Source organism: Pteropus medius, unplaced genomic scaffold, assembly GCF_902729225.1.
Source record: "Pteropus medius unplaced genomic scaffold, Ma_sr-lr_union100, whole genome shotgun sequence".
NCBI lineage: Eukaryota > Metazoa > Chordata > Mammalia > Chiroptera > Pteropodidae > Pteropus > Pteropus medius.
This window is the reverse complement of record NW_024349800.1, coordinates 57,825,719-57,846,616: the sequence shown is the minus strand read 5'-3', so window position 1 is coordinate 57,846,616 and position 20,898 is coordinate 57,825,719. Positions and strand designations below refer to the sequence as shown.

General features: G+C 37.2%; 1 protein-coding gene across 2 annotated transcripts in view; it reads right to left on the bottom strand.

Annotated features, from left to right (window-relative positions):
• The window catches only part of NBAS (NBAS subunit of NRZ tethering complex), a 249,354-nt gene that overhangs the window by 145,780 nt on the left and 82,676 nt on the right, over positions 1-20,898 (bottom strand). For both annotated transcript variants that reach the window (XM_039887818.1, XM_039887819.1), the window contains exons 23-27: positions 18,417-18,570; positions 12,086-12,271; positions 10,556-10,729; positions 3,561-3,694; positions 1,862-1,924 (exon numbers count right to left, since the gene is read on the bottom strand). In XM_039887818.1, coding sequence (XP_039743752.1) covers positions 1,862-1,924; positions 3,561-3,694; positions 10,556-10,729; positions 12,086-12,271; positions 18,417-18,570 — 711 coding nt within the window. The remainder of the gene's footprint in view (positions 1-1,861; positions 1,925-3,560; positions 3,695-10,555; positions 10,730-12,085; positions 12,272-18,416; positions 18,571-20,898) is intronic.

The window sequence follows — 20,898 nt, the reverse complement described above, 5'->3', positions numbered from 1 at the left end:
TTAAAAAAATGTATGACATATCCTTTTGTCAAAATCTTTTAGTACAATTCTCTGTAGTCTAAAAGTATCGAGTCAGTAAAATAAGCAAATCTATCATTTCAATACCCAGCTTTAACTCTTAACAATCCTACTGAGTATTTTGTTATGGGCAAGGCTGCTAGAAAAGCAATAAACAAAAAATTTTATAGTTGGAGAATCACGGAAATATCATAAGGCTCAATCTCTCTCAAGAATCCATACTACAAAAATACAAGATATGTCACAAACGTTCTTGGTCTCATGTGAATCTTCTTGAGATATCCCATTTCATAATCATCAGCATCATATATATACTGGGGCTGTCTCGCCAACTCTCACGTTTATGAATTAACTACCACCAGGATTACAGGCAGGCTGGATAGAATTCAATAACTCTTCGTAAAGATAGGTTTCATGGGTCATGTCACCCAACGTGATGTTAAAACACTTACCAACTCTTACTAGTTATGAGGTGGAACGGGAATAAAAAGTTCTTATTTTTAAAAGGTCAGTAATTAAGCTCAGCAGTGAAAGACCTGGGTGTCATCCAGATGTCTAAAGGATGTCACACTTCCTAGAGGTGCTGAGAGCACCATGTGACCATGAGGGTCACCCACACGTACAGTCAGGAACGGATGGTAAAATAAATTGTGTTTACTTCACTGTATCTTTGATTTTATTAGAGAAAAATAAAATTGTTCTTTGCAATTTTATTAGAGAAACAAAGGTAGCAATGCAGATTTGTAAGGATTAACTCTATTTTGGCTTAACCCAGTAAGCCTTAGTCAAATCATGCTGTTTTTCATGGAGACTACAGAAAGGAGAGACACAAGCCAACCTATAATAGGAGATGCTTGATTTGTTAAACACTTTCCTAGAAAAAAATTGTATAACTTTCAGAACTTAGAATAACAAGAGTCAGGCTAAGTAACAATAAATAAAGGTCCTGAGGAAACTGAACAGTTAATTCTTCATTAAACTCACATATTATGATTCAAGAAAACATGTTTCCTTAAATACAACTCAAAATATCTTTAAAGTCCTTTAATTTGAATGAATAAAATTTCTAATTAATAGATTACAAATTATTATACTTTATTATACATATTACCATGACAAAGTGATGTTACTACCTTCAATTTCTATAATTACATATTGGAAGGACCAAGTTTATTATTCCTAAAATTATAATTTTATACATATATTTTAAAATTACACACAAGCACAATGATGTACACATAGAAAAATAAATACCAGTAAACAGTATTAGGCTTCTTAAATGGCAAATTGGGAAATCTCAGTCTCTAAAAAAGACAGCTTAATTTTTCATTCAACAGTAAAAGAATATCACTACAAAGTTATTTGAAGGTTCTAGTACAGTTTGCTATAATCCAAATATTCAATCAAACGTAGCATCCGAAAAAGAAAAGTTAGAAGTATAATAATTGTTTGCTAATAGATGCAATAATTACTGCAAGAACTAACATTTCTTGAATACCTACTATATGTAAAGTACTTTAAATGCTTAATCTAATGTTAACTACACAATCTCATGAGTTAGATATTAGAGATATGAACACCCTAGGCTCAAATATCACACAGCTAGTAAGTAGCGACACCCAGATTTGAACACAGCTTGCCAGTTTTCAAAGTCCATGTGCTTCTTCCTCTTGCAGTTTGTAACATAAGCTAGTGGTATATTTGTTATTAAGAAAATTCACTCCCAAGGAAGCCAAACATGTATAAGGTCAAACTGGAAATGACCAGTAGGCATATTTAAAGTGGTATTTCTTGGACAGGCCTCCTTAATCAGCATAGAGCTACAGATGGTCATTATTCTCACCTGAGAATTTGTTCCAGTTGGTCTACCATGTCATGAAGAGTTGTGGTAATCTCTGTCTTATCGCTAAAGGATTCAGAGGAAAAAAATTTAATTATATTTTAGTAGTAGCTTTTTAAATAAAACTCAAAACTCACTTAAGTGAAAAAAAAAAAAAGAAATGATGTTCCCTTTGTATTTAATATATAACAACCTTACACTGTCCAGGTAAAAATTCAGCCTCATCTCCTGAACTCATTCAGCATCTTTCATGTCTCAAGAGATTAAGATAAAAAATACTGAAGTAGAACAATACTGTCCATTATAGATTAGCAAGAGATGGGTAACAATTTTCTAAAGAACTTTCAGTTCAGTTCTGCTAAAAGGCAAAAAAAAGAATTATAAATTAACTGTATATTTTTTTAATAAGGATAAGGGGAAAACTATCATTTATTTCTGTTCTTTTAACCAATAAAACAGATAAGACGCATGGCCCTGCATGCTGGCTTTCTCCGAGGCCTGTCTACACCACCTGTGACCCCCTAGGAAGTTTCCATTAGGATTCTACATAATTGGGGGACCTCTTCTCGTCCTCATTCTCTCTGCATCCACTACAATACCCAGCAATTCCACTTCTGGGTATAGATCCGAAGGAAATAAAACCACTGTGTCAAAAAGATATCTACACCACCATGTTCACAGCAGCATTATTTATAGTAGACATAGAAACAACCTAAGTCTCCATTAGAAGATGAATGGACAAAGAAAATATGATCTATCATAATGGAATACTATTATTCAGCCTTAAAAAAGAAAAAAAAGAATCCTGCCATTTACAACATGGATGGACCTTGAGGGCACTATGCTAAGTGAAATAAGTCAGAGAAAAAGACAAATACTGTATGATCTCACTTATATGTAGAATCTAAAAAAAAAAACAAAAAACAAAAAACAAACAAAAACACCACCAAACTGATAGAAAAAGATCAAAATGTAGTCAAAAGTAAAAACTTCCAGTTATAAGACAAATACGGACTAGGTATCAGGGAGGTGATGCACGGCATGATGAGTGTAGCTGACACTGCTGTACGTCATATTCGAAAATGGCTCAGAGAGGAAATCCTAAAAGATCTCATCACAAGGAAAACAACGTTCGCTTTCTTTTTTTTGTATCTATGAGACGATGGATGTTAACTGAATTTATTGTGGTAATCATTCCACAATATATGTAAGTCAACTCATTATGCTGTACACCTTAAACTTATATGGTGCTGTATGTTAGTTATATCTCAATAAAAGTGAAAGAAAAAAATAAATTCTATATATTCATATGTCACTACTTAAAGGGATTACTATAGGCAAAGCCCAAGAACAAACAATTCATAGAAGAAATACAACTAGCTCACAAATATGGAAAATCCTTAAATAGAAACACAGCTTAAACACATACACTTCAAAGAGTATTTTTGGTTGGGTGGTAGTGGTATTTTTGTTTTTTAATGGATAATGAATTATCAAGGTTGACAAAATTATAAGGACTTTCCATACACTGCTAGAAAAACAAAAGTTTATCTCTAGGCAACAGATTTGCAGATGATTTCATTTTCTTTATATATTTTTATATTCCCAAATTCTCTATAATGAACATTCAGAGCAGAAACATTTTCATTTTAACTGTTAGAATAAAAAGACACAACAAGACTGGCACCCTGCGGATTCTTACCCATAACCTCTTTGTGGTAGACATTCTAATATGTCATAGCAAAGCGAGAGCTGATCGCTTCGTTCACAGTTATAGATGCATTCTAATGCTACTGCCATCAGTTGGTCCTGATCAGGAATAATTTTCTTCTGCAGCTAGAGAAAATAAAGCACAATGTACTAAATGTCAATAGATTTACAGTCACTTTTTTTATATCTCAGTACCACTGTCAACAGAATATTAAATAGTGCAATTAATCAGCTGCAGAAACAAATCTTGATTTTTCTTTAGCTTACAGACTTTCGGGATCTTTAATAATTCTAAATGAAATCACATTTTAATTACAGAATCAGCTAGAAAAGATAATTTGTACCCATAAGCTTCACATCTGCTAAAAGCAGATTCTTCAATTTATGACCCATTCAAGACAGAACACAGCGAATTAAAAAGGCAATTCATTAAAAACAACATATTTAACCCTAAAGCCAAATTTTATGTGTTTCAATTACAAAAATATATAAAATTCCTTAACTAATATTCAGAGATATTAGAAGTTACTATTTTTTAATATGCATAATATATTAGTCATTTAACTAAACCGTACATTCTATTTGAAAGAAGTCGCATTGTAATGCAGTAATATTTGAATCCCAGAACACACTCCATATTCTGATGCAGAAAAATGGCTACTTTGGGTCACTTTTCTATATAGGATACAAGACTTCCCATTGCCAACCACAGATTCCCATTCTTAGTATTTTCTGGGATATAAAAATAACAGATTTATACCTTGGTTTTCTCATCTATGATATGGGGATATTAATGACATCCTAACAGCATTGTTGTGTGGATTAAATAAATTAATACATGTAGAATGCTTATATTATTAACACCACCGAAGCCAAAATGGAAGTTTCAAACTATCTCATCAGAGCCCTTTTCAACAACAAAATAAGTTTAAGGTAATTTCTATAATAAAGATCTAGTGGTTTTCAATGTTTTAATAGCAATATGAAACATAAGAAAGTGATGGAGGGAAACTGCCAAATGAAGGCCTTTTCTCAGTAAAAAAAAATCACATCATTGAATGGGAAGAAGAAACATTCAAGGCTACTGGAGAAATAAAGTTTTTTTCAAAGCAGTTGAGTTAAAGGATTACATACCCTACTTCAAGGTGTTAAGAAAATAAAAAAACCATTAATTTGTCATCAACACTGGACAAAAAGTTATCCAAGGCTGCAAACTGGTGAAACAGGGACAAGCAGGTAATAAAAGTATTAAAAATTAATTAAAATAGCTAACTTTTCCTAATTTTTTACTATGTGCCAGGTGCGGTTTCTAAGTTCTTTACATATATTAGTTCATAAATCCTCAAAACGATCCTGTAAGGTTAGTACTAGTCCTATTTCTATTTTACATAGAGGGGAAACTATACAGGGAGAACAATAACCTGCTCAAGGCACAGAAAGATCTGATCACCATCAAGCCAGGAGTCGGAGCCTATACCAAGCCAACACCGGCTCTCACAATCCTTCAGAAGAACTTCACGTACAGGAAGAATGGAAGAGACTGAGGGAGAACCTCGTAATAAAGACCTCATATGATAAGAGAGTGTCCCGGGAAGACAAAAAAACTGAAACCAGTTTCGGTCAAGGAACAATTTGGGACACCAGCTGAAACTGAAGCCAAAGTCTTTGTTCTTTTCCTCCACCATGTTGCTTCCTGTCTTTCCTTCCCTGAGACACTAAAGTGTCACTTGGAAGTTAAACGTTCTAGAGTCCACATCTGATCATATATGTTCAAAATCTGTGGAAAACCCTGCAGTTGTCCTTCATGTGAAAGGTAAAGAATAAACTCTTTAGCCTTGCCTTTATCTAAACATGGCAGTAGTCAGGCTATGTCTCCCTGTCTTATTCTAATCCTACCTGGAATGTCTTCTCGAGAACTTTATCCGGCCCTATTTAAACCTCCCTAACAATCCAGTTTCATCTCCACTTGGACTTGACTTCAGTTGGACTTTCTCAGATTTCTACAGTCTCTCACCTATGCTCAGTAAATGCCAGCCCAAAGACTAAATCCTCTTACTACCATCGTGCATAAGTCCTTTTTCTTCTGTGTATCTCTTTGATTTTTTTTGTTCTCTTTCTATGCCATTCAGTATATCTATCTCAATACAATCTACTTAGTACGTGAATCATAATGCTCAAATTTTTAAGATATTTTCATTCCTGCCCTGTTAGACTCCCTACGAGATGTAACTTAACTTCGTACACTATAGGAAAACACACTTCCCCTTATTTCCATCGTTCTTGTCCTAGCATCTTAGTGTGACTATTAAACCATCACTAGCCCCACCTCGAGATAATGGAAGAAAGCCCATCTAGGACTTTCTAAGAAGTCAATGAAATAAGTCTTCCCCACCATGAATAGCACATTATTTTTCATACTGCATCGCAAGATGAAATGTAAAGGTTTTTTAAAAGTCTTAACATTATGCACTATAGACAACTAGGAAAAGAACAATAAGATAGGATACTAGAAAACCCCAAGGAAATCAAGCAATCAAAAAATTAGTGAAGTTCAGGATACAGAATTAACATACAAAATCAACAGATTTCATATACACAAACAATAAACAGAGAAAATGAGGATAGAGGAAATTCCATTTATAACAGAAACAAAATTAAATGCTTAGGAATAAATTTAACAAGAAATGTGCAAAACCTATACGAGGAAAAAATTTAAACACTCCTGAAAGACACTCAAAAAGACATGAACAAATATTTTGATATCGCCTCTTCTTGAACAGGTGACTGGACATCATAAAGATATTGGTCTCACTAAGTTAATTTATAAATACGATATAATCACAATAAAAAATACCCACTAGTTATTTTGTGGAACTAGACAAGCTGATATCAAAGTTCAAACATAAAAACAAACATAAAAGAACAGCCAAAAAAAAAAAAGAACTAGAGAAAAAGTCTACGAAGAAATACTTCCCTTACCAGACTTAAAAACTATAAAATCTCTATATTAAAACAGTGTGGCACTAGTGCGTGGACAAAGGGACCAGTGGAACAACAAAGGACTCCAGAATTAGAGCCACAAATAAATAGAAATTCTGTATACCACAAATCTCAAATCACTCAGGTAAAGACGCGTTTTTTTAATAAATGGTGCTGGAGCAATTAGGTGGCCATCTGGGAAAACATAAAATGAGATCTATATCCCTCACCACACAAAAGAATAAACTCCAAATAGATTGAGAATCTAAATATAAAAATAAAACCATACAAGCACTAGAAGGAAACAGGAGTGAATTCTTCTTTAACCTTGGAGTAGAAAAGGCTTCCTCTTATTGACTCGGAATATGAAGGCAATAAAAGATTGATTGGACTAGACAAAAATAAAAAGGTGATTTTGCATGACATAATTCACCATAAACAAAGACAACCTACTAATTGGGAGAAATATTCACAATATATACCACAAAAAAAGGGCTAACTATACTAATGCATATGGGTTTTTTAAAAAACTAAGGCACAAAAGGAACAAAAATCCAAGTGAAAAATGGGGAAAACACAGGAATGAATAATGCACCAAAAAAGAGATAATATCTCTTATATATATGAGAAAAAGTTCAAATTCACTCGTAATTAGAGAAATGCGACTGTTAAAGAGCCATGACATTATGAAGAAGTCTCACTTCTAACTCACCACTTTAAAAGACTTCATCTTCTTCCTCAAGGAGGTACTGAAATTCACTCCTACAGAGGCTTTCGGCACTGTAACCCCCACCCCACTCAGCCACTGTCTCCTTCTCGTGAGTATTTCTTAGACTTCTACGTTCCTCTTTACTTGGCCTGTAGAGATTTGCTTTGCTTTCCTATAAGCTCGGCTAGGCAATTAACCAGATTTTTAAAAAATTATCAAATGAACACATCTAGATATTTTGGAGCAGAAAGGTTTTCAGATCATCTAGTCAATGATATTTCTATCTTTATGTTTTTCTGAGTTTTATAAATATTCTAGAATAAGCATTAAGTTAGAAAAAGTAATTTAAAAACTAAAATTGCTGTTGAATTATATAATCAGAAAAAGATTGCGTAAGAAATTATAATATGTAGTGAATTCTCATTCGTTAAAAGAAGAAATGGACATTTAAAGCAGTTGTTCCTAATCCTGACTTTCCATCAGAATCACCGGATAAATTGTCAAACGCACATTACATACTCCCCAAACACATAGTCCTCAAACACCAATTCGTTTTATCTCTGTTGGGCCCAGAAACCATATTTTATTTTTAAAAATCCACAATGTGATGCACTGATGCATTAAAAAAAAATACTAGTAGAGAAGACAGAACAATATAAGAAGAAAGAATATTTTATTCCTAACTCATCTCTATCCAGACTTGTCCAAGTTTCTTCACAAGTTTCACTTACCAAAGGTGGATCTGAGCAAAGAGCAAAGGCTTAAAACCAGAGATGAGTGCTTTAGGATGTTATAAAAGACATGAGAATGCCAAAAAAAACCCACAACTTTGTATTTGTATTCTTGTTCCCAATTATTTACCCACTTCATCCTAATAAGATTATTCTTCCTTGCTCTGCTAACATCAGGCTCAGCCATGTACTTCCTTTGGCCTGTGAAAGGTGAAAGGAAGTAACCTGAATCACTTTGAGCTAAAGCTTTAAGAGCCACATGTGGTTCTACTTTGTTCTTTTTCTTGGGACTGCTCTTTCAGCTTGAGTCCTGGAATGAGTAAGACATGGAACAACAGAACCCCAACCACAGCCTATATGACACTTGTGAGAAATGAATATTTGCTGTTGTAAGCTACTAAGATTTAGAGGTCATTTGTTAATGCAGCATAACTTAGCCTAGGCTGTCTGATACAGAAACCATTGTTCATGTTATATTACTGAAAATACTTTATGTATGATTCATGGCAGATCCAAGGTACATTCTTTTTGTAGACAGGTGAAATAAGAATAAGCACGATGCTACTAAAGCAAACAAATGTAATCAAATGATCTGAAACATCATAATAAAACCCAATTTCAATCATTCATTCATTCGCCCTGCCAAAATTTAGTCCCCAGTAATAAAGAAATACACGAGACATAGAGGGTGTACATAAGAAACAAAGGGAGAGACAGACAGACATGTGAACAAATAATCATAACACAGTGTGCCATGAGTTATTACAGAGACAGGTACAAGACCTGTCACAGCACAGATAGGTCATGGGACGTTTCACAGCTGAGGGAATCTTAGAGAGCAGGATCGTGAAAGATAGGCAGGGATTTTTAAATGCAGGAAAGGGGGCCAACGATCCCAAAGGGAACAGCCTATAAGGACACAAACAGGCCTGAAGAACCTGACAGGTGAGGACTTCAGAGTGAGTGGACCAGTGCATTCATGGAGGGAGATGAGGCCGAAGAGGCAGACTAGAAGCAGAAGGCAAAGAACCTCCCACACCACTGAGAGAGGCCGATGTTCGCCCTGCAGGCAGTGCAAGCCCCTCGAGGCTTCCCAAGGATCATGGCATGATCAGATTTGTGAGATAGAAAGACAACATTGATAGAAATATAGAGGTTGGATTGGAAGGGAAGAGCCCAGCCACACCACCGTTCTCTGCTTTGATATTTACACATTTCCACGAAGGCAAATGGCCCTATGTTTTATTCAAAAGGAACATGTTAAATTGTCAAGTAAAACAACAACAAAAAACTGACTATATACAAAGGATTTACAAGACTCTGTAAGGAAGAAGTATCAAGAAAAAGATTACTGACAAAAATTTTAAGTCACTTCTCTCTTCCTCATAAAACATTCATATCCAATCCATCCTGCTTCTCACACAGTATTCTGCTTTCAAAAGCAACCCACCCTCAGCTCGTAGTAAACCACCCTCAATTTAAAACCAGAATACGAAGTGGAAACTGCGTATAAGAAGATGGGAAATTTTAAACAGTCAATGAACAGGTATATTTCTCACAGACAAACCTTCCAGAAACCCAAAAATAGGTAAGGTTAACTAAGCAATGCTTTCCTTTTCAGCTGGATTATACTGGTCTAGGACCATGTACCTCAGTGGACTGCAGAGAGCTAACAAAACCCAGCGCAAGGAAGTACACTTAGTTAGAATTCGAGACTGGGATTCAAGCAGAAGTCATTGAAGGCCACTTCCAATCGAATGCTTGAATCTCACTACAAAATTCTGCACCTCAGTCAACTATTTGAGTCACCACCAGCGGAAGCGGAACTACTATTCGATCTATGGCTAAATTAAGGGGCTACTTTGCAGAAGTATGCTGAACAACTATCTGAACCTTACAGAAATACAGAGAGATAAATACAGGTGTCTTAAGCAAATATAAGAGTTATTAAGAATAATTATAAGATCTCCTAATGAGATCCTAAAGATTTTCATAAATAATCTGAAGGTAGTCAAGGGCACAAATCTTTTTTCTTCTATTGGTGTTACAGTAAAGCATGATGGTTAAGAACATAGCTGTGACATTAGAATGTCTGAACCCAAGTTCCACTCCTTAGTATGTGACCCTGGGCAACTGCAAAACAACTTTCTTTTCCTGTAATATTAATAAAAATATCTACCTCATAGGATTGTTATAAGGATTAAATGAGTTAACACTTGTATAGCACCTTCTAATAGTGAGAATTCAATACCTATCAATTGTTCATCTTTTTGGTATAGCCGGTTTCCAAAATACAATAGTCAACAAACTGGAGTAAATCAGTTAAAATAAACATAAGCTTATGAAATTCCAAAAAAAAATTTTGGACTCAACTGTTGAAACATTTTTAAAGAATGACAACCATTTCTTTTTCTGTTTAAAGGAAAATTACTTGCAAAGCCTATTATTAAAAAAAAAATGCAATTTGTGGTGATATTAAAGGATTTTTTCAAAAAATTAATCAACAGAACCTAATTCTGTAGGGGGAAAAGTACAGATGTTTTTTAAGATATTAGAGTTTCTACTTACATCTGGTTTGGAATGCTGAAATATCTTCAGGGGAAGTTTTAAGTCCCCTTTGGCTAAAGTTACTAAATATTCTTTTAATAGCTCCTTAGCCACACCAGGAGACTGCTTCTCACAGCGGTGAAGAAAGGGAACCATCCATTGGTAGGCACTTGTCACGTACTTGTCCTCGGAACACTGAAAATGTAAGTAACCAAAAAAAATAATAATAAATATCTGATTATACCAGACGAGTTCTAAAACACCATCAGACCGAGGTCAACGGTTTTTAAAGCCCAAGGCTTTCTAAAAAGGACACAGTGTCCTTTTTAGGCAGCCAGCAGCGACAGCACCGCAGCCTGTCTGTTTAGATCCCCCCAGGGATGGCTCCGGGTCCCTCGCCGCCTAAGGCCAGCTCTGGAAGTCACTCTACTACCAAGTCAGGAGGTCTTCCAGAGCAAAGAGAGGCCCTACCCCAAAAGTGTGTGTGTAGATAATAAGCATAGAGAAGCTCTAGAAAGGAGCCGCTTGAGACCAGTGTCATCTATAAAATCCCAGATTCTCTCCCTTCCTTTCCCTCCTCCTCCTGTTTTGTTTTGCCCCTTTATACCCAGCTTCACAAAACTCTAAATGACACACATAATTTTACTTATTATCCCTGATATAAACAATATCTTCCCCGAGTGACCCCAGGAGACACATCTACATCTCTTAAGAGGAGCCTTACGTATAACACAAATCAACTGTCACTAGATCATCAGGAAACGAAATTAAATAGAGAAAAGAAAGGTAAAGACAGAGGGAGAAAGATGATGAAAGGGATGAGGAAGAGAAAGGACGATTAAAAGAAAGCGCAGAGAGAGGAAAATAAGAGTCAAGGGAGAAACGAAATCTCCATGACAGCTGTGACCCCACCCTCATCCTCAGCCATTCAGCCAGGCTCCCAAACAGCAGAGATGAGAAAAGGCTGGTTTGGCAGCGAGCACCTCCAGGCCCCATCGTCCTTGAGTGAAAGGCGCGTCTCTCGGCTTAGTGGAGTTGGTAGAAACCAGAGCCTAGCTTTGAGGGTACACTTTCTCCCCAAGGTGACCCAAGAAAAACCTAGGAATGGCTAGGCAAGTTCTCCTAAGCTTGCTAACCCTGAAGCCAAGATGTTTCCTTCACATGACCATCCAGCCCTCTGAACTCCAGTACTTTTCTTTTTAAGACCTTGAAATATATAAGTAGTTGTGAATTTTCACACAGTGAAGATTAGAAACATGAATACTAGAATGACAGCTGGTTTATAAACATGCCTACCTAGAATTAGGGATTGGGGGCTATATATCGATAAGTATGAATAACGGGCAAGCAAGGTATAAAAACAGCCAAAATAGTTTTGGATGCCTTCGGTAATTTTTTATTCATAAAATTTAGTTTAAAAAAAAAAGTCAAGAAACCTTCCTTTATTTACTAAATTCTCGGGTTTGGAGGACATTAAATCTTTGACTTTGAGACACACAATAATCAAAGTACACAGAGAATGTTTAAAAAGAAAGTTAAAATAAAACTTACAGTATTCATTAGTAATCTTAGTTTTTCGATGTCTTTCATCTGCTGAAGTTCTTTCAAGGTTAAGGTTAAATCGCACCCGGCTTCATAAACCAATGCTTCCAGGGTGACCAAATTGTCACACAGAACCAGCAAGTCAGGGACGTTCCGCTCCATCCCAAGTCGAACGAGTGACAGTGCGCAGTCGACCTGAAATGGGAAGCCGCCGTGAGTCTTGAGTGCTGTATCTCCCCGATGTATCCTCAGAGCTTCCTGTAGAGAATCTAATTCTTGCAATCAATTTCTAGAAAATCCACAGTAAAAGTAACTTTTTTTTAATTTAGTACAAAACTTCTTTATTAAATGTATCAGCATCAAACTGTTTCAAAGGACTCAAACGAACAGCAAGAAATTCTAAAGGTAAAGATAAAAGAGAAAGACAACCATCTTAAATACATGGAGCCTTATAGTTTACAGAGCAGTTTTACATATAGTCTCTGTTTAATTCTGACGACATTAACAGGCAGGGAAAACAGCATAGCTGTTAATGTTGATGCCAAATTACTCCTATTTTCACCGTAACATTTGCTCCAAAAACAATGTTTGCTTTTATATTCTTCTTCAGTCCCTATCTTCCTCAGTGCCCCCCATATGGAAGGCATCCGATAAATACTTGCTGAATGACTGACTCTGAAAGACATTTTCACTGTCCCAGTTCAACTATTTAAACTCCACTTAGACAAAAATGAATGCTTTTCCTATAAAAGCTCAGTAAACAGCAATTTGACTATCACTTAATTAGGTTTATGAAATGACATATTCTGATTGACAGCAAAATTACCTAATGTGGCCTAAACCTGTAGTGCCTCTCACTACTCCTCACTTACTCCCACACTCCTAGACTAACATTAATTGAGGACCTACTATGAGCTAAGCACCATTCCAGCTGTCAGGAATATAAAACTGAATAAGAGGAGGTCTCTCCTTCAAAGATCTCTCCATTCTCTAGGAAACACAATGCAGGAAAACAATGACTGAAGTAGAGTGAACGAGGATGAGGGTGACCTCTAAGAAGGGGGTACGTAGCCCAATCCGCAAGTGTCACAAAGTCACCCAGAGGGGAGAAAACTTAGAATGAGCTTTAGAGAATCATACGAAATGGCAGGTGAAGAAAGGAGAAGGGCAGGGGACAGCACGGCGGGCAGATGCGCAGTGTGTCGTCAAAGTACAACCAGCTCCGCAAGAATGAAAAGGAGGTATGAAATGGAGCAGTGAGAAACACGGCCTGAGTGGTTGGGAGGGGCCAGATAACGAAGAATATTGTTTTTGCTGAGCTAAGGAAAGTGCGGTTTATCCTGAAATGCAAAACTACCAAAGGATTTTCCACTGCAGAATGTCACAGATGTACACTCCAGAAAGAATACTTAGTAAGTATGTATGGAATGATGAACGATGAATTGGAAATGGACTGGACTGAGAGCAGGCAGACTAGTCAGGAGAACCGCAGTTACTAGTATTAAAAGATTCTCTACGAGTGACAAGAGTAGCGCCCTGGGGGACAGCGACATCTAAGGAACAAGCCAAAGAACATCAGCCACACAGAAGAGACGAAAATGAATGGCAAAGATGAAGGCAAGAAAAGTGAACAGAAGCCTAAGCAGAAGCGATTGTAGGAAAGAGGAAGCAGTGGGCTCAAAGGGCAACGCTGTCTATGACGGAAGAAGGATCCGACAGGGAGCCTTACTGACATGGGGCGGTCAGAGCAGCCAGACTCCAGGGGGCGGGGGGTAAACACACAGCAGGAACTACCACGAGCACTGCGACTAGTGCCGGGCTGAGCCGTGATGGAAAGAAGACAGCTCGAACAGAAGCCAGGGAGAATGGGACTTTGTTTTTGTTGTTGTTTTATTTATGAAATAGGATTGATTTGAACCTTATGTCCAAAAAAAAAAAAAAAGGGCAATAGACACGGTTGGGGAGAGGCTGAAAATTCAGGGAGAGAGAGACTAGGTGGCTAAAAGAACGAGCCCGAGCAGGTTGGGACGATGGAATCCGGAGTCCAGGTACAGAAAGAAAGTAGCTTGAAAGCAAGAAGAGAGACCACTTCCTCAAGGAAAAGGGGCAAAAGTAAAGACGAATGGAAGTGAGTTCTCGAATTTGTTGAGAATGATGAGGGAATGAGGAGCAGAGAAGAGAGAACGGCCACGGACTGCACACAAAACACATCGAGCATATTGAAGGTCCACCCAAAGCCCTTCGAAGATGCAGGTACTGATAGGGAAAGATGAAGTGGAAAAAAGGAAATGCATTTCAACCGGAAAGAGTGGTACAAATAAATATGAGGAGAAAAACTACAGCCAGGTAAGGCATGAGGCAAAACAGAAGTGACCTGGTAACACTTCATCAGATAAATGTTTTTTACCTGATGTCTAATAATAAAAATATAATTCATGTCTGTATACCAATTAAAAAATATCCCTGCCTCAGATGATTTTTCAGAAAGCATGAGAAAAATGATGCCTAAAACGTAACTTTGTGCAAGTAACAGTCTGAACACGTAGCACATTAGTAATGTATAGTCACCAATTTTGTGATCCAGATTCATTTCTCTAATATCGACTTTGAATTTGTGGCTTTCCCAAATACTTATTGAAGCAAGAATGATTTAGAATCAAATAACTGACACCTTAAATGAAAGTAGGCTCTCATGCGACTTAAAGAATTATACAACCAACCCCAAGCCCTCGCTGGATAAATATCACCGCTATACACATTTTCCTAAGCCAACAACAAAAAAAAGTTTTGCTAAGGCACTAAGGAAAAAGAAGTCTCATATCAATTAAATCTCTAAAAATGAAAAAGATAAAACTATGTTAGATTTCACTTCGATCATAGCATAATCCACACGAAATATCAATACAGAAAATGAAGCTAAAGAACAATAACTGTTAGAAGTGTTTCTAAATAAATGAAAGAGACAAAAGAAAGAATAGAAGGAAGCTAAATAAAGCATCCCCAAATCACTTTTCTTTCTTTATAATTGTTCTTAATTATTCAAAAAAGAATTAAGGATGTCTAGAAATTATTAGACTGTTAAAAACTTTTAATTTCAGAAAGCTCTGGTTTTTTTTTTTAATAGACGTTATTTTTTAGAGCAGTTTTAGATTGAAAGCAACCATTAGTAGGAAGTATAGTAACTTCCCATATACTCCCAGCCCCCACTTACCAACAACCCCTGCACTGTTGACATCAGTGATACATTTGTTGTAACTGATAAACCTATACTGACACATCGTTATGCAGTCTACATTAGAGTTCACCCTTGGTACTGCACATTTTATGGGTTTGGACAAATGCATGACGATGGGTATCCGTCATTATGGCTCCATACAGAGTAGTTTCACTCCCTTAAAAATCCTCTGCGCTCCAGTAATTCGTCCCTCTCCAATTAAATCCTGGCAACTACCGATCTTTTCACATCTCCACTGTTTTGCCTTTTCAAAATGTCATACGGTCGGAATCATACAGTATGGATCTTTTCAGATTGGCTTCTTTCACTTGGTAACATGCATTTAAGGTTCTTCTAAGTCTTTTCTTGACTTGATGGCTCATTTCTTTTTAGCATTGAAGAACACTGCACTGCATGATTATACAAAGGACATCCTGGTTCATCAATTGTAACAAATGCAGCATTCAGATGCAAGATGTTAATACAGAGATAACTGGTGGGGAGCGGGGTAAGAAGTGGTCTATGGTAATGCAGTACTTTCTGTGTCAATCTGGGTTACAAAATATTTAAATACTACAAATTGGAGAATAATTAGTGATCTTTTGAAATGCATGAGGCTGGCTGCCCAAACTTTTTACAGACATGAGAAATTTTTGAATTCTCATTTCTAGCTCAAATAACAGATATCTAGAAATCAGTTATTTAAGAGTAGTATATATGAATACACTCACACAGACATTTCCCCTTGCTCTCAAAAAGCTCTATCTAGTTCATCTAGGAAACCACAAACACCACAGGCAAAACCAATCCAAACAGAAACCTTTTTCTTATTAGACAGAGACAATAGGAAACTCCATGCATTTGTAAAATTCCTATAAATCATATGATGCCACTGGAATCTTTAAAAATGTCTAGATACAAGTTAAACGACCTGCATTTATTTGTACAAAAATGTGCCTTCCTGGCTCACTTGAGAGCTTTCTTCAGCAATTCTCACCAAGTGAGTTTCTCCTATGTTAGCAAAATAAAAATGCCTTTGTTTAAGGTGACCGATATGAATGGGTCATTTCCAGACGCCAGGTATTGGTCTAAGGTGACAGGGCTCAATGGGAATATAACTCTCCACCAGGCGGCTTTCTGAAAATCTGAGTATTTCTGTCGATCACAAGAATCAGTGGGACCTACTGACATTAAGGGGGTAGAGCCAAGAATGCTGGATGTCCCACACAGGCAGGGCGGTCCCACATAACCAGCTTGTCCTGACCCCACCTACCCTTCAAACGTCGTGAAAAACCTAGTTATAGTACGCTGAGTCCAGATCCCAACTTCATTTAAACAAAACTCTTTTTTGTATGGTTTAATTTACACAGAACTTTCCTAGAATGCAGCAACTATATAATAAAGGGAAGATATTACTTTGTTTTGTTAAAAAGTTTACCACGAGTTGTTCACATCCCAGACAGTGATTTGTGGTATTTAACTCCAACAATACAACATAATTAAATCTACAACTTCAACTATTTTCTTCAAAGTGAGTTCTCACTGACTTTACTTCCTAGTATAGTCATGACTCAACATTTACATATTTTATTTGTCCTATTATTGCAATCAAGTCATTATAAATTATTTTTTGGAAATTTTCTATTAATAAGATGTCTATGATTTTCTCATCAGGATAATAAGGAAGTACTACAAAATATTTTTGCTACAAAAGATACTATGAGTGTGAGAACCCCTTTTTTAGATTAATTTACCTTGCTCTCAGCAATTAAGATGTGTGTAATTGTTCATTTTTTATATGGGCTCTATAAGAAATATTATAGAGAGACCTGGATTTTGTCTGGCTCTGTCAATGCATATCCCTGAGCAAGTTGCTCACTTTCCTTTCTGTGGACCTTAGTTTATCTACTTATCACATAGAAAATTAGACTACATCATCTCCAGAGGTTCTTTTCATAACATCTTAAGATTCTAAACATTTGCTACTATGGTCCTCAGCCATCTTCAAAATCCTGGAAAGTCCATCATAAATATTCTTGGCCATCCCCCAAAAGTTTGGTCTATAATATTCCCATCAGCTCCAGCAAATAATTCATCTTCAATTCTATGAATACTAAAAATAGGAATTAGATTGAGCAGAAATTCAGAAGGCTATCAAATGGAGACATATGGCCATGCCAGATACACTACAAAGAAACTTAAACAAAGGGCTGTACATTCCTTCCACAGAACTGCTGCTCATCAGACCCTCTGGAATCACCCTTCCCGTACGACGAAAAACTGATGGTAGGACAGGGGGTCCGAAGCCACGACCGCAAGAAGGAAGAAAAAGGCATCCACTGGCCAGACCCTGACGGAGATTTCGCAGTGCATCCTGCCATTCTTTGCTCAGAACTGCCAACTTCTGTTCTCTAAGATGAAGACAACTATTGGTTACATTTGCAGAACACCCGATGAGCAGAACTGTTAATGTCCTCTCCAGTGTTATTTTCTTTGTTCTCGCTGACCCTGGCATAAGAACTAAAGCGTGAAAACAATCAAGGTACCGAGAAGGTAAGTAGCGGGTCCGGTCGCAAGGTGTGTTAGTGGAAGAGTCACAATGAGTATTTAGATAGCCGAAGCGTCGGCACGATCCTCATCCCTCTCCCACGCCCCTTCTCCATAAAGGGTTATGCTCAGTAAAGGCGCATGGGAACTGAGGGAAAGTCGGCTTGGATTTAAGACAAACATCAGAAAGCAGAGCTGCGAACAGGGTTCCCGAAATGCAAAACAATGAACTGCATTACTGCAACATGACAGGAGACTAATCAAGCATTTCTAGGTTGATATAATCTTTTAAATTAATATGATATTAAGCTATTAAAAATTTATGGAAAATCTGGAACAGCATGGACCATATTTTACAGCTTATATTATAAGAAAGATTTTGAACAACTTTTATTTGCTTTTTGATAATGAAAAAAAGCCACAAAGAAGTCTGAGGCAAAGGATAAATAAACGAAGGTGGTAAGAAATATTCATTCATCCCTTGCAACCACTGTTAGCAGCCACTACATGCACTGAATCCTTAGGATCCAAAGCAGCACTCCTGGCATCACCGAGCAGCAGCTGTCACTGTCCCCTCACCTGTCGAGCGTAATGCTCTATTTCCTCCGCCCTGGTCTGATACCAGTCTATAACATCCTCGACCGCGAGCTGGGTTGCCTTGTACCTCAGCAACTCGGGCTGTGCAGCGTACAAAAATTCACTCTCATCTTGGAGACTCGGTTCGGCCGCCATTCTGTAAAGCACAAAAGGAATGATTAATAAGTGATTGGAACGCTGGAAAAAATTATAATTTTGTGAAAGAGAGGGAAAGCACTTAGAGACGGGGAGCATGTACGCATGTGTGGCTGTGTTCATGTGTGTCTGTTTTCCTATACGTATGTACACAGTTACAAGATAAATGGGACATTTTTTGGACACTTATTTTCCTATCGGTTTTCCCAATTTAAAAAATGAGAATGGAGAATAAATCACGACTGTGCCACAAATCAATCAAACAAGTATTAGCGAAATGAAAATCACCCTGGGAAGCTTTTACAAAATGCACACGGCTGGGTATGTGCCATAGGCCTATTAGATCAAAATGACCTGTGATGTCTAGCTAGGCCATTTATGAAAAGCATCCCCAGGCCATTTTGATGCAAATATAAGAAACCCATGTTTTCCATGTTCGTAAAAAGAAATAGAAACATGCCTTATTTGTCAACAAAATACCTTTAGTAGGCAGGTGTCAGCAACACAATACTACCATAGCATTTGCAAAACACGAAACTACACCACGCCTCATCAGGAGTGAGAAAGAAACGCCCAGAGGTAGGCACACAGGGATCGCAAATTACGAGTTTTTTTAGAGGATGATCCCGGCCAATTACTTTCCACGGTTAAGGACTAAAAAAGAAAAGAGTTAACTTAATGTATTTCAGAGACATAGGGAAAAATGCTGTGTCCCAGGAGGGACATTCATTCATCTAAAGTAAGTGGGTGGTAAATGACATGTGTTAAGACAACTGCTTTGGAGTCAGAACTGAGGCTGCAGCATGATGCCAACGCTGAGAGACGTTGTCTAAATAAGTGAAAGGTGGTCTAAGATTCACTTTATTCACATAAAAATGGAATGATACTATGCAAGATTATTAAAAATAATATAAAGGACAGCGAGAACTCTGGCACAGAATAGGTGCCTAATCCTAATTTTTACTTATAGATATTATTTTTATTGGAATTATTAGTAGTTATAATATACGACCAGACACAAAGCCCATAAACATTTGGGCACTTTATCCACATGCCTTGGACAACCCCTTGTGCCTATAATTGGTGGCCTTTATTTATCTAGTGTAACAACTGCCAATAACATTCTGACCAGTGATTTTTCCCCAGAGTGGAAAAGCCCCGTCATTCCCCCTAAAATTTTCCCTTCAAAGCTGCCCTGCTGCAGCAGGGAAAAACACCTACCTACATGCAACTCTGAGTCCTTTGATATATTTTTCAGTCCTTGTTTCCCTCTCAACACCAACTGATGGAATTCGACCACTTTCCCCTCTGGAAGCACGCTTCTCTTTGACTCCAGCATGCAATACTGTCTGATTCCTCTCATCTTTATGGCTGCTCCTTTTCAGTCACCTTTGCTAGAATATCTTCCTCAGCCGGCCATTAAATAGCTCATCCGAAGACTCAGTCCGGCTCTCTTCTCACTCTGTACTCTCCCTTCAACTCTAAAATATAAATTACCACCCACATCACAGCAACTACCATGTTTTTACCCCTGACCCGGACTTCACTTAGAAGCTCCAAATCTATTTGCTTTTCAGACATTTCACAGGCACTTCAAACCAGATCAAAACTGAATTCATGTTTTCTCTTTGGAAGACTGTATCCCTAATATCCTGGAAAATCATGATGGTATGCTTTAGTATAGAGGGCATTTTTATCTGAAAACTCATAACCTTCAATTCTGAGTAATAGTCCTGAATTATTTCTTATAACTTCCTCCCTTTTAATATCTGTGTTGTCTCCTTCTAAAATGCCTGTAATTTGCTTATTAGCCTTTTCTTTATCTTTGCTCGCTTATTGTCTAGCTCATTATTTTTACTCTAACTTCTAGTAAAGTTCATTGCTTTTATCTTCCAACTCTTCTAATTTTTCTGTACCATTATATTTTCTAATTTCTCAAAGTTCCCTTAGTTCATTGTTCCTATGTTATAAAATCTTACTGTTATTTCACAAACACGGCGTCTTATCTCCCAAGCAATATTAATTATAATTTTTGAAGTTTTCTTCTTTTTACATGACCTGTCTTTCAGTTACATTTTCTACTTGTTTTGCCTCTCCTGTCCATCTGCTCTGCCTGCTGAAGTTGAGCCTCAGGTGTACAGAAAGCACTGTAGGTACGGCAGGACCTGTTCATTTGCTGGATTCACTGTGACCTAATAGTGAACTAACCTCTTGGGACTGTATCTCAGTGTCTAGAGGCTTCTTCTTGGAGGCTATTCCATTTCTCCAGAAAAGAACTCTCCAAACTTCTACTCGGTGAATGTCCCTGCACTCTAGGAGCAGGGTGGGG